Below are 13,497 nucleotides of genomic sequence, written 5' to 3'. Positions count from 1 at the left end.
ACACACACACACACACACACACACACACACACACACACACACACACACACACACACACAAAGAATTCTCATTAGAATGAAATATGTATGCATGTCCTGGACATGATGTCCTTCATTTAGATGCGTGACTCCATTCGTTCAGTCAATTATATGATGAGGTTGATGACCAATGTCAGCATCCATTATCCATAAACAATACAAATACTCATGTTCATGTTGTTGCTTATTTGGTGACAATAGGTTTTGATCTCAGTTGATAACTTTAAGATACAAATATTCTTTCTGTATTGTGTAAAAACATTGTGGGCACATTTATATTATATGAGACAATAGCACAATAAAACCCCATCAATTTGTCATCTTTTCAAATTTATAGTGGCAGAGGGGGAGCTATAGCCTTGTCAGAAATCAGTGGTTAGTCAGTGAAGCCCCGATGATATCAAGAATGGATTAATAAATAGGTTTTTCAGACCCCTATCTGTGGGTGAAGCATCTCCTTATGCCATGCTGCATCCAGATCAGAAATGATTGTTTTGAAGTTAGATCCACCGCACACAAACGCAACAAACAATTGTTCATTCATACTTTATCCGATGTGTGTTTGTGTGTGCATCTGTGTGCACAGTAATGTCCATGCAAAACAACAGGATTAAAGTCTAGTGTTTGATTAGATGTTTGTTCATCTCTGAGTATTTCATTGAAATGAGCATAGCCAAGGCACGTTTGCCTACTTCAATGTAATGAATATGGCTGAGGACATGGCTTTATCTCTTTTAATCAAGGAAGTAGAATGATTACGTGAAATAATGTTGAGGGGATATGCATCAACCTATGAAAGGGATAGAATGTACACTGGAAAATCAGTTTCCACATCAAATCAATCGGTGGTGGTCCATCAGGGACTTCAAGGCTTTCTCTGTTAGCCTAAAATCATCTGAATAACAGACTGATATTAATGACATTTTGTTCATGAATAAGTAAAAAATCATTTCAAAAGGACTGTACTGTATTTCCTGATACGAGCTGCTTAGTGCCTGAGTGGCCGGCAAGTAAACAAGCCAGCTCCAGGGAGCTCATTTATCTGCCAGTTGATAGGAAGCACCAGGACAGGACACGGTGCAGACTTTCTTTCCCAGTTTGTATAGAAATGCCTAAGTGGGAAATTTGGGCTGCCTTGCTTCAACGGGATGGATGGGTAAGTCTTTTACTGACATCTAGTGGCATAGTTTACAACTGCACCCAGTCCAATAGTTTGGCTCAAGTCATTGTGAAAGTAGAATTTATTTGGAACATAATTCTTCATAAGAAAACATAAGGAGGACACGTAATAGGCGTGTGTAACATCCATTTATTACCATCTTATTTGACAAATCTGGAAATTACAAACATTGCTTTATTAAAACATCACCAATGTTTCAATAAAAGAACACGAGAAACACAAAAATTAAGTTGTGGGGTAACAACTAAACAAATAAGACAGATGATCAAACTACTTGGAGGGAGGAAAAAAATCAAAAAGAAGCAGAGGGAAAACTGATAGAGATTATTTGAAAAAAAACCACTACATCTCACTTTGTCTTAAAAAAAAAAGAAAAAAAAAAGAATTGCCTCATAATGGAGCGATATAAATCTCCCATCAAGATTTATGTTCAACAAAGAGCCAAGAATCTGAGAGTATTTGCACGAAAGACTCTTTCAAGCTTTGGCAAAAACATTTCAAGAAAAGTAAAAAAAGAAATAACATTTAAAAAATGTTTAGGTCCTTTTCTTTTTATAGGAAAAGAGAATTGATTATAAACCTATTTCAGATCTATTTAGGTTTGTTCACTATGTTGCAGTGAGAAGAAATCTAGTGTTATTTGAGGGAAAGAAAATATATGAAGAATATCAATAACCATCAATATTCTAAACATTGTCTCCAGATATGTTGATGGATTGTGTGGAGGAGACCTTTGTGGTGATCAGAGTTATGCAGACACATTGAAGGGACAGAGAACCCCACCGAGACCGATGTCGAGGTCTCTGCGCACCTGGGAGCTGAGGCTAGTGCGTGACTCAGAAGAGAAGAGGATCATCTAGTTCCCTGCTGGAAAGAAGCTAGAAGAAGCCATCCTCACACCCCATCCTCTGTCTAAATTTGCACTGGGTTTACTGGCAGTATTCTTGTCATCATGGTCCCCCCCCCCCATCAAGAGAGTGCCCATAGGGTGACCTCATCACCAAAGAGTTGATACATGTACATAAAAGGAGTACCATGGTAGGCTTCTGCTGAGAGGACTAAGAAAAAAACCACTATGAAATTGATTACTAAACAAACAGTTTCCCTACATACTACTACATAGAGAAAGGGATGCGGAAGTGAGGATATATTGTACAAACAGACGGGTGAAAAATACAAAGACATTTATTTACGCGCGCTCCCCACGGATGCGACGTGCCAGTTGGATATCTTTTGGCATGATGGTGACACGCTTGGCATGGATGGCGCACAGGTTGGTGTCCTCAAACAGACCCACCAGGTAGGCCTCGCTGGCTTCCTATGACAGCAGAAAAATATTGAGGCCTTTTAGTTAGATTACATCACCAGAATGGGTAACTACCCACTCTGAATGACACACACCTGCAGAGCACCAATTGCGGCACTCTGGAAACGCAGATCCGTCTTGAAGTCCTGCGCAATTTCTCTCACCAAGCGCTGGAATGGCAGCTTGCGGATCAGAAGTTCAGTGGACTTCTGGTAACGACGGATCTCACGCAGAGCAACGGTACCGGGCCTAAAAAACATTTCCACAAGAAAATCAATATTAGTTGCGATCTATTTGATAATACATTTCACACATTTATATTGTTTACTGTAAGGCTGGGCGGTATTACGAGTTTTACTGATATATTTCAGAAAGAGATATGTATTTGGAACAATCTCACTATACCGATATATATTTAGGTGCTGCGCAGACCCAGTTTACTATATCTCTGATGTACCAGCAAAAATTACTTATACAAAATCAAAGTATATTTTGACACATATGAAAAGTTACACAAAAATGCACCTGTAACGATGGGGCTTCTTCACACCTCCAGTGGAGGGAGCGCTCTTCCGGGCAGCCTTTGTGGCCAGCTGCTTACGAGGAGCTTTGCCTCCAGTGGATTTACGGGCAGTCTGCTTGGTACGGGCCATTGCTACTTAAGATTGTCTGAAGATGATGGAAACAATATAAAGACATGTTGCGTCTTGCATCCAATAGTTGGACATGACATGATTATCATTAATTGACAACATACTATGGAAATACTAATTCACTTCCTTCTTTTTTATGTGATAAATGTGCTAAATCAAGATGACACCACCCCAACATGGAGCTCCATGAAGTTAAAATATTCAACAAGGCTGAGTATGATGTGGTGCTCTGCAAACAAAGCCAAACACTGGAAAATTCATATTTCTGAATTATTAGCAAAACTGTGCGTTAATGTATTCTCAAGGGGGAACATTTGGTACAGCTATTGCATTGCATCCGTCTCAATAGTTTGGAAATCTTCATGTTTCGATCAGTATTTTAACATTTCGAACTTAAAAAAAAAAAGTTTACGTCATAGACCCACGAGACGTCAAAGACGAATAGCTATACAATTGGCCTTTAGTAAACGTAAACATGACAAATAAGCCAATCAGCGCGTTCCTACTGGAAAGCGGGCGGGCTTCACAGTTGCTTCCAGTCTTTATAGCCCCGCCTCCCTCGCTCTGATGATGGCGGCGGTTTGATGCGCAAACGGGGTGAAGACCAAGGCAGACAGAGCAGCACGTAAACAACTCAGATTTAACAAGTTGGCGGTGTTTCCGGTTATCGGAAAATGCAATAATTACTTGGAAGACATTCCAAGGATTTCCGAAATATTCAAAGTACTCTTGAACGGGCCCACTAGCGGTGCAGAACCGACTTGAACCGGCGCACAATTCGAAACAGAAAACCGCCTCGTCTGATCGGCTGTAGAAAGACTGCGACTTCACTGTCGTCGTCTCCTCCGCGGCGTGTTGTTTTAAAACACCACAAAACGAGCATTTATTCGCCAAATAAATTCACGTGAGAATTGAGTAAGTTATACTAAAAAATCTAAAGTTAATTGGCAGCTAGAATAGCTTGTAGGAAATGACTTACGTCGAGAAAAAGTGAACCGAAGTGGCGAGAAAGCTTTCGCTTGTTATTTTCTTCTTCTTCGTATCCACAATGAGAGGTAGCGTCCAGCGGGTAAAATGGCCGCCGCATCAATCAAGTGGCCCAAAATGCAACAGTATTGAAGTCATTCTCGTTAGGTTTACGTTTTATTTGGACTTGACTTAACACTATCAAACAAGTCTCAGCATGTTTGACCACACTCGCTTCTTTTTGTGTAACAACACGACGCTTGCTTATAAGTTAGTGAGCTGCTTGGTCCTATTTTTAACTTGTCAGCATGTATGTGATTTCCGGTAGTAAATCGAGTGGCAGAAAAAAGTTACTTCTATTTTATTTATGGTGGCATGATATAAATGGACGTGAAAGGACTTATTGAAATGAAAACTATTTTATATGTTGATTTACATAATTACATTTTTGGCAGAACCATACTACCAAACTATTTACTTTTAAACGTATTATGCACTTATATTATGCCATCTATTTTTGTTCCTACCTCATCACTCACAATTCTAATCACCATTTTTACAAAATATTACAGCAGCAACTCTGGCTATAAAAATTCATGGGCTGTCTAAACGCTCATTACTATTTTCTTGGGATTTAATGTATCTGCTTATATTAATGCAGACCCCCAAGCTATTTTTAACAGCAAAATGAGGTTGTGTCTTTGTGGCTAGACTGTATTTCATATTAAATGTTAAAGATGACATTCAATAACACACGATTCAACCACAATTAGTTTATTTATGTCTGTATGTGAATTTTGGAGTACAAATGTTTTAGCCTTCAAAATGACCAAACACACACATACAAAAAAACAGTAGAAAAAAAATTGGTTATCGACCTGAGAGAGAAACCAAAACATCATATAACCTTGCATGGACATAACAGTGTGGTGAAAACCAAGTGTAAAATCAATTTCGGTCTGCTACATATTTGCCGCGTATAAGTGTCAAACCATGCAGTCATTATAGTGCAATGACATTTTAACCAGAATAAAATATTTGGATTCTGATACAATATTAAACACCACCGTTGTAAAAATAGAACTGACTGTTTTATGTCTTTTAAAAAGAAAAGGAAAACAGAGGACCCATTATATCATTGTTTGTTTGCAGACTGAAAATGTCAACGCTATGTAATATGCTCATTCCAGATTACACACTACTTACTCATGGCTAATAAAAACACCATATTCATATCAATAGATAAAGTGAGGAGTGTAAAGTTTAAACCTAAAGGAATATATATCTAAACAAACTCTTCTACTTGTAGCACCAACCAAGACAATCACACATTTACGATTATCACAGTCATAATATATAGAGAACCTCAAACCAAACTACTATCTATATAGGGAGAAGGAAAGGATGGTGATGAGAAGAGAGAAGAGACAGAAAAAAAAATTAAGCGCGCTCCCCACGGATGCGACGCGCCAGCTGGATGTCTTTGGGCATGATAGTGACGCGCTTGGCATGGATGGCACACAGGTTGGTGTCTTCAAACAGACCCACCAGGTAAGCCTCGCTTGCCTCCTAAAATGCAAGAAAAATAATGAGGCATTTTTAGTGAGAAGACATCATCGCATTGATAAGAAGCCAAAGATGATTTGAATGACACAGACCTGCAGAGCTCCAATGGCTGCACTCTGGAAACGCAGGTCTGTCTTGAAGTCCTGGGCGATTTCTCTCACCAAGCGCTGGAAGGGCAGCTTGCGGATCAGAAGCTCAGTGGACTTCTGGTAACGACGGATCTCACGCAAAGCCACGGTCCCGGGCCTGTACGAGACACAAAAAATATTGCACTTTGTTTCCACATCAGTACATTACAGCAATCCTGATTTTGTCATCTTGTATAACAAGAACAAGATGTTGTTGAAGATCATTAAATTCTCATCTTGCTTAAATAAAGAGGCGCATGGCTCTCACCTGTAGCGATGGGGCTTCTTCACACCTCCGGTGGAAGGGGCACTCTTTCGGGCAGCCTTGGTGGCCAGCTGCTTACGTGGAGCTTTACCTCCAGTGGACTTACGAGCAGTCTGCTTTGTACGGGCCATTGCTACTGTGGATCAAAGCTAAAAGTATACAAAGTTTGGTTTCAGTTCAAGTATGTCAAATTAAAAAGTGTCATGTGAATATAGCATTGCGGTTGTGGATATAGAGGGCATGCAAAAGTGAAATATGAATCTAAAAGTTGGAAAATGTGTAAAACGATGTAAAAGTATGGTATTTACATTACAGACGCTTTTATTCAGATTTTTGTACGCGTTAGGACATGTTTTTTAACAAGGGCAGTCTAGAAACAGAATGCGTGATGTAATAAATGACAGCCGAGAAGTCCAATCAGGCGAGCACTTGAGAGCTGTTATGGAGATTTCAACCAATGACACTCGTATTGCAGAAACCCCTCCCATTGCGCAGCGAAAAGGGTATGTTCGCTTAGTTTAGAATCTCCTCCCTGTGTGGCACTAGCGTATATTTTCCTATTGAGAACGAGCTATTTTAGAACAAACCCGAGTGACACCGCCCCCGTTGGCTGCCCTATGTTTATACACTAACACACCCTCACATAATGGCTGGCTGCTGCCATGAAGCACGTAAACGGGAAGGAAAATTCACTAGTGTTCGCAATACTGGTGGAAAAAACGATCGAATTGCGTAAACCCCGTTGAATGAAAGTGGAATATTCTTTTTAGAAACGATATTAGACATGTCAAGTGTTCACTTGGTGGACATAATTTTGTCAGCTGACTATCTAGTAAAGGCGCACTTCCGAGACAAAATCGAGCAGACCACGAAAGCTTCTTCAGGTTGCTGACTCGCAGTAGGCGGATAAAGGCTCGACGGCTTTGCGTTTTATTTTGGTTTTCAATCAACGAAATAGTCGTCCATCCGATATTCGGAACTGTTGGAATTGATAGATTTACGTTCGAATTAAAATATGATACGTACCTTTGATTTTTTTGTGAGAAATTGCAGCTTTCAATTGGGATTTAATTTCTTGAGTCTCTTACGCGTTGTTCTCGCTACAAAATGAAGGGAGGGAAAAAAGAAAAAGAATCGGAGCGCGTTTGCAGGCACGTTTCCCATGATGCATTTGGGACAAATATACATGCCACAACATGATTACCAATGAACACGCCATGTGCACTATAAAAACATTCTCAGTTTAAGAATTATATTTTTTGGTTTATTCATTGAGTTAACTTTAAATATATTTGAGGTTTTAGAGCTATATTTCACCTAGAAATAAAATACAGGTAAATTTGGTTTCTGTAGTCTTGGCATATTGTTATAAAGCATTTTGTACTTTTCAATGTTTTAGTTGGGTGTATTGTTGTATCCTCATTTTATTATGTACATAGGAAATAAAGGAACACTTTTAATTAAATTTGTACTTGCTGGAATATGACACTTAAGAACATTTTCTATGAGAATTTAAGGTAACGTTCAGAAAAACAAGAAGACGTACCAAAATAATAGTGCTGTATGTACTATCATCAACTTTATGTAAAATATGCTGTGTAGTACGATATTGAGCCTTTAGGTGACGCCAAAGTGCGCTTCCACGCTGTATGTCACAAAAGCCATGAAAGAAGAAGACACGTGTTAATTTTTTTTCAATTCCAACATGGCGGCTACACGAAAAGTGAAACGCATGGTGGCCTCGCAGCCAGGCTTTTTAAGTTTGAAGTCTTCGGATCCTACAGGCGGGGTTAATAGTCGAAGAAAGCGCGTGAGCAAGAATAAGAAAAAGAACTGGAACAAATACAGTGACATTCAAGATGTAGAAGACTTTTTAGAAGACATCAGGCATCAGGAGAGGACTACCGGGTGAGTTGTCCTTAGGTTCATTTATGAAACCACAAAAAAAAATCTACCTCAGAAAACACGACGAATCGTTTAATGTATCGATATGTAGTCCATGTTTGAACGTCCTGTGGACACGGTGCATCTTTTGTGCAAATATACTGTATAAGTCATCCGTTGAAGTGATGGCCTTTTGTATGTATTGTATTTGTTGCAGTGGGCTGTTGGCTGAGAAGTCGGATGACCATTTATTCTTTCTGGATATCGGACAACAAAAAGATGATCACAAAGGTAGCCAAAGGGCATAACGCAGTATTGAGTATTACTTTCCATTGTCATGAATTTGCAGTCTTTTCTAAACTGTAGTTTGATACACGATGAATTGAATCTTGAACAAATGTTTGTCTTAAAAGCATCGGAGCAGGTGAAGGACAAGAAGAAGAAGAAAGGGAAGTCACAGCGTCCTCTCAGGATAGACTTGATCCTCCAGCCTGACTCACTTGTCCCACCAATTAAAGAGTTAGTATACATCACTTAATGATTTCTACCAAATTTGGGATGTCAATCCCTCATTTTGCAGTAGTCCGTAATACATGCAAATATGTAGTATTGTATGTTGTTGAAAATCCTCCCTAACATTAGCCCTGATATTGTTGATGATTTATAATTGTTTCTCCAGTGATGATCTCATCCTTGCGCTCCCAGTATTTCCTTTTTGGGAAATGTGAAGAGAACACATAGGAACTCAGGAAACTATTGTGTGAATGGTATCTTGGGATCTGAGGAGTTGCAAAAGAACAGCTAAAAACAATTGAAACCTAATGTTGCTATCAATTAGTTTTTATGTACTTGTTCCCCACACAATCTACTAAGCTCTCCTGTCTGTATGCTTCTCCAGTGTGCTGGCCTACCAACAGCCCAATGCAAAGAAACTTCGTCATCGTGTCAAGAGGCTCGAGCATTTGGCAGCCAAAGGCGTAATACCACGGACACAGAGAAAGGCTCTCAACAGACAGATATCAAACACAACAGTTAATAATAAGGCAGTGACAGAGGCCAACAACAACCCAAACAGAGAATATTATGACATCTGGGGTCAAGAGTGTAAGTGATGTTTGTTTTTCTTGTTTAACAATATTCTCATACATTTGCTTGCTCTCTGTTTTGTTAATCATGTGGACCTGACCTTTTTTAGGGGGTCTGAAGTATTTTCTTTTTTTAAAGTAGCTGTGCTATTTCTAGTGGAACGCTTTGTTGCAATGGCGCACATTTTTCAGTTGTAGGCTCATCTTAAAACGTTTGTTCATTATTTGTAGAAGTTTCCATATCCACTCTTATCTTGAAGATCTGTTTAGTTGTCTAGTTCGTTATAGCACACTTGAAATACAACTACCATTAAACTCTGATGGTGACATGTTAGGAAGAGCCGTAGTGCTTAAATATTTAAAAGACTCAAGTGGTAATCTTCATATTTTCTTTTTTTTTTTGAACAGCCAAAAACACAGCAGATCCATGGTACCTTCAGCAGACTGGCAAGAAGCCAGTCAAGGTAAGAAAGCATATCAAACAGTTCTTCACAATATGTTGCTAATCGATTTAGTTGTAATCTGTTGGTTTATATTGTGGTAGCGGCCAGAGAAATTGAGTGAGAAGCCATCCATCCTACCGGCAGTGGAGGTGATTGCACCTGGAGGTTCCTATAATCCAGACTTCTTCTCCCATCAGGTAAGTTTTCCTTCTATTGTATTGATTCAAAGGATCATTAATGCATCTTGTACTTGCTACCTTTTAGATGTGAATTGGAAAAAAAATCTATTTATCAACATATTAAGACTATTTACTTTTAAATATGCGGATGATGAACGAAAGACTTGCATGGTTTTTATTTGTTTCTATTTTGAATACAGGCTTTACTACAAGAAGCTCACAACGTGGAGGTTAAGAAAAAGAAGGTGAAAGACAAAATTAACAGACAGCTCTCTGTCAAGAAAGCAGATAAAGCAACAGAGGTACTGAGTCCTTCTAGTTTTGCCGTCACTCTTGGCTCTCAGTTTGGCAAATTCTTGATCATAACTGTGTTTGGGTCTGCAGGAGACTGTCTTTCATGAGGAAGTGGAAGGCCTGGTGGAGGAAGATTCAGACGAAGAGATGCCTCCTGTCGAGGAGGAAGGAGGAGGTGGGGTGGGAGGAGGCATCGCATTGGCAGAGAAGAAAACTGAGAAGCAAAGAAAAAAAGAAAAGGCAGCGAAAATGAAGGTGCTCACAAAGTTACTATGTACTCAAATGCTTCAAGCTTACTGTTGAAATTGGTTGCGACCACAGTTTTGTCTTTTAGTGTTGCAATTCTGGATGCAGCTGGCCATATGCACAAGCGTCCCGAAATAAGTTACATCTTGCTTTTTGTGCAACTTCTGTTCCATCAGGAGCAACAGCGACTGGCTGAGAAAGATCAGACCAGCAAACGACAGCAACTCTTCCAGCTTCGCTCCATCAAAGGCACCATCAAACAGCAAGACAAGCGAACCGCTGCAAGACAGAAACAACGGAAGGCCAAGATGGAGGCCGAGAAATCTCAGCCTCGACGCCTCGGCAAACTCAAGTATGCACTTAACACGCTCATCAAATCGGTCTCATTATGTTAAAAGCTTTTCTGAGATGACATTAAACTTGTTAGCAAGACCAGTTGCATTCTGGGACTTCCATGTAGTCCCTGAATGCACTTTAAAAACCATTAAAACCCACATTCTTTGCAGTCTAGTGACAAAATGTCAATATCCCAAGAGGGATACATTTGATTTATAGTACTGTTTACCAGATCATTTATATTTGAGATCTATTTGAAGGAGCTATTTAGCAGCATTTTTACAATTTATTTTTTTAGTGGTGTCTTAAAGGTTTTTAACATTCTTCCATCAAAAAGCACAAAGGCTAAAGAATAATAGTGCAATGGGCATCTACCAGTCATACTGTAATTATTTTTAGTCCCACCTTCCTGACTTTTCCCTCTCGACTATTTTTCAAAAGTGGCCCGCAACAACTTTTTGTGACTTGTTAGAGTTTTTGTGTCGTTATTGGAAACTTTTGGAGACTGTGAGACTCCTTGAAGAGCAGGGGAACGAACCACTTACTTGCAGACACATTTTCAGCAGGTCCCAAACCATTTACTTAGTTGTGTAGCCAGGCACACCAGAGTTCCAACTATTTGTATACGAGCAATTAAGAAGTCTGTCTTCATCAAAATGACTCCTTTGAAATTTGGCATGCATTATAAAATTCAGAGAATCTGCTGTGATGGACTGTGGTCCACCCGTAGGGAGTTCGTCTTGACTTAACATAACAAAAGTTATTGAATACTGTAACTCTTCTCATTTATATTAGAAATAGCAACTTGCCCTCTTCTGCTCACGTCTCCAGTTGTAAGTTTATATTGTTGGTTTTTGTCTATTTTCCAGGTTTCACCCTGAGGACCTTGAAATCAAATTAAGTGACGAGCTCACCAGTTCCCTACGGCAACTCAAGGTACTGCTTCACTGTCAAACTTTGTTCTTACCAGTGAGGATAGCATTGTCCTCAATTGAAGGGTTTTGATACATTTTCAATGTTGTTTACCACCATTTCTGACTCTTAAGTTGTTCATTTTCCCAGAGTTTGGGTGGTACTCTGACTTATACTCACTCAGGAGCAAATTGTAGGTCTTAACATTAAAGCTAAGGCTTGCACCCAAAATCCCCGGTCCCATTTGGTTTTTACTTTCTTTGAGTGATTGGCATAGAGTTTTGCTTCATTTTCATCAATAGAAAAAAGGTGGCGGTAATGGCCGAAATACGGACTTGGTCTCATTAGCTTCAGCGTTCTTCAAGCACTTGTAGCAGTTAAATAATGTCCATGTTATAATGTTTTTGAAAATACGTCTTTGAACAAATATGGGAATTATAATGTGTGTGAGTAATTAAGTATTCACGGCACTGACTGAAAGAAATGTATCCTGGCTGTCTTTTTGGAACATGTTGCAACGCCCTGCTGCTACAGCCAGAGGGCAGTATCCTCAAAGACCGCTTCAAGAGTCTGCAGAAGAGGAACCTAATTGAACCCAGAGAGAGAGCCAAGTAAGAATATGCTTCACTTTTACATAACATGTCATCCTTGGATCACAAGGACATACAGATTGTTAAAAATGAACGCCTCTCTACTCCCTTTTTTTTCTTTCTATTTTTTAAAGGTTCAAGAGGAAGTATAAGCTGAAGTATGCGGAGAAGAGAGCTTTTAAAGCTATCACTTAATGCTGCGGAGCCCGAGAAGACTGGAACGCAGTAAAAGCTTCAAATGCAACATAATGGAACCAGCTGTGTATATATACCATAATGACCCGCTGACCTTTTTGGACAATATCTCCAGTTTACACACAAATTATATGGCACTTAATTATTATAGAAATGCTGTGTGATTTGTGTTGGAACACGTTTATCAGTTCTGACCAGGTGACAATGGTTCTGTTATTTTTTAATTGACCATAAAATGACTGTTCATGCCAAGTGATGGTGTATTTCCGTTCAAGTGTGATTTCCAACTAAGCACAATGACAAGCTCACACATGTAAAGTGTAATTGTGCAGCAGATTTGTTCAAATTTGAATTTACTGTTGCAGAAATGTTTGAGTAAATATCTGATATTTCTACTTCATTTGCGGCCTTACTAACAGTTGAATTGATCTGACTTAAGACTCACTTAAAGAAGATTGAACAACACTTGTGTTTCTGACTTAATGATGATGCAAGCTGATGGCATTTGGGAGTCTGGGCTTGTGATAATTGATTTCAGGCCATCAATGTCAAAGCTTTACTGCCTTCGGTCAGATGGGGATGAGGCGCGACCACTTTGTTCTTAGGCGCCTTGAGTTTCAACAAAGCCTCTTAGCCACTAATCGGTGTGAAAACGTCTTTCACATTTGAGAGATGGGTGCACACCTCTCAACAGATTTGTTGCTGCTTTTCACACATATATGGTACACAGGTGCAGTGTGCTAGCGGCGATTTAAATCTAATGCTGTAGTTTATCTCTAAGGAACCAAATCCATGGTAAAGGTCACACTCAATTATGTCATTATTAGCTGTAATTAAAAAAATATTTTTATTTTTTTCTACTTTCACAGCCTAAATTTTAAAATTGATTACGGTACCTCTTTTTTTGTTGTTGGTGAAATTGGCTCATTAAATTTTTCCAACTCATAACTAAAGAGTGGTTTAAAAACAACTGCCCGAGAGCTTGGTGTTTTATAAAAGGACAAAAGCAACATAGATAATAAATCAGTGAATATTAATGACGGCTAGGGTGAAGATATTCCTCGTTTGACAGGTCTAAACTCTTGGGATTTGTAAACATCAGTGATTTGAAAATCTACTGTATTTAGTGATGGACTGCAAGCCAATGAACAGCTATTAGAACCTGTGTGATGTTTTCAAATCTTCTCATCCTGGTTAAAATTAGCAGCAGTGTTCTGGATACGTTACAGCT

The 13,497-nt window shown here is 39.2% G+C and overlaps 3 protein-coding genes across 3 annotated transcripts; 1 reads left to right on the top strand and 2 right to left on the bottom strand.

The window, feature by feature from the left end:
• Nucleotides 1-1,327: 1,327 nt before the first annotated feature.
• On the bottom strand, nucleotides 1,328-4,317 carry LOC147054539 (histone H3.3A). The gene is made up of 4 exons (XM_085915544.1): nucleotides 4,157-4,317; nucleotides 3,050-3,193; nucleotides 2,620-2,773; nucleotides 1,328-2,536 (listed from the first exon to the last, which is right to left on the bottom strand). Exons 2-4 carry the CDS (start codon nucleotides 3,175-3,177, stop codon nucleotides 2,408-2,410), a joined length of 411 nt encoding a protein of 136 aa, XP_085771670.1. The 5' UTR covers nucleotides 3,178-3,193; nucleotides 4,157-4,317; the 3' UTR covers nucleotides 1,328-2,407.
• Nucleotides 4,318-4,901: 584 nt separating this feature from the next.
• LOC147054538 (histone H3.3A) lies at nucleotides 4,902-7,276 on the bottom strand. The gene is made up of 4 exons (XM_085915542.1): nucleotides 7,129-7,276; nucleotides 6,106-6,251; nucleotides 5,802-5,955; nucleotides 4,902-5,712 (listed from the first exon to the last, which is right to left on the bottom strand). The coding sequence occupies exons 2-4, from the start codon at nucleotides 6,231-6,233 to the stop codon at nucleotides 5,584-5,586; spliced, it is 411 nt and encodes a 136-aa protein (XP_085771668.1). The 5' UTR covers nucleotides 6,234-6,251; nucleotides 7,129-7,276; the 3' UTR covers nucleotides 4,902-5,583.
• Nucleotides 7,277-7,690: 414 nt separating this feature from the next.
• nop53 (NOP53 ribosome biogenesis factor) lies at nucleotides 7,691-12,661 on the top strand. Its single transcript, XM_085915541.1, has 12 exons — nucleotides 7,691-8,010; nucleotides 8,204-8,277; nucleotides 8,400-8,505; nucleotides 8,885-9,090; nucleotides 9,480-9,535; nucleotides 9,616-9,711; nucleotides 9,894-9,995; nucleotides 10,078-10,242; nucleotides 10,410-10,585; nucleotides 11,439-11,505; nucleotides 12,016-12,092; nucleotides 12,206-12,661. Exons 1-12 carry the CDS (start codon nucleotides 7,808-7,810, stop codon nucleotides 12,264-12,266), a joined length of 1,389 nt encoding a protein of 462 aa, XP_085771667.1. The 5' UTR covers nucleotides 7,691-7,807; the 3' UTR covers nucleotides 12,267-12,661.
• Nucleotides 12,662-13,497: the final 836 nt, after the last annotated feature.

The sequence above is a fragment of the Syngnathus leptorhynchus genome, chromosome 7 (assembly GCF_054491065.1).
Source record: "Syngnathus leptorhynchus isolate UIUO chromosome 7, UIUO_Slep, whole genome shotgun sequence".
Classification (NCBI taxonomy): Eukaryota; Metazoa; Chordata; class Actinopteri; order Syngnathiformes; family Syngnathidae; genus Syngnathus; species Syngnathus leptorhynchus.
The sequence above is the reverse complement of the archived record's forward strand: the minus strand, read 5'-3'. Positions and strand labels throughout refer to the sequence as shown.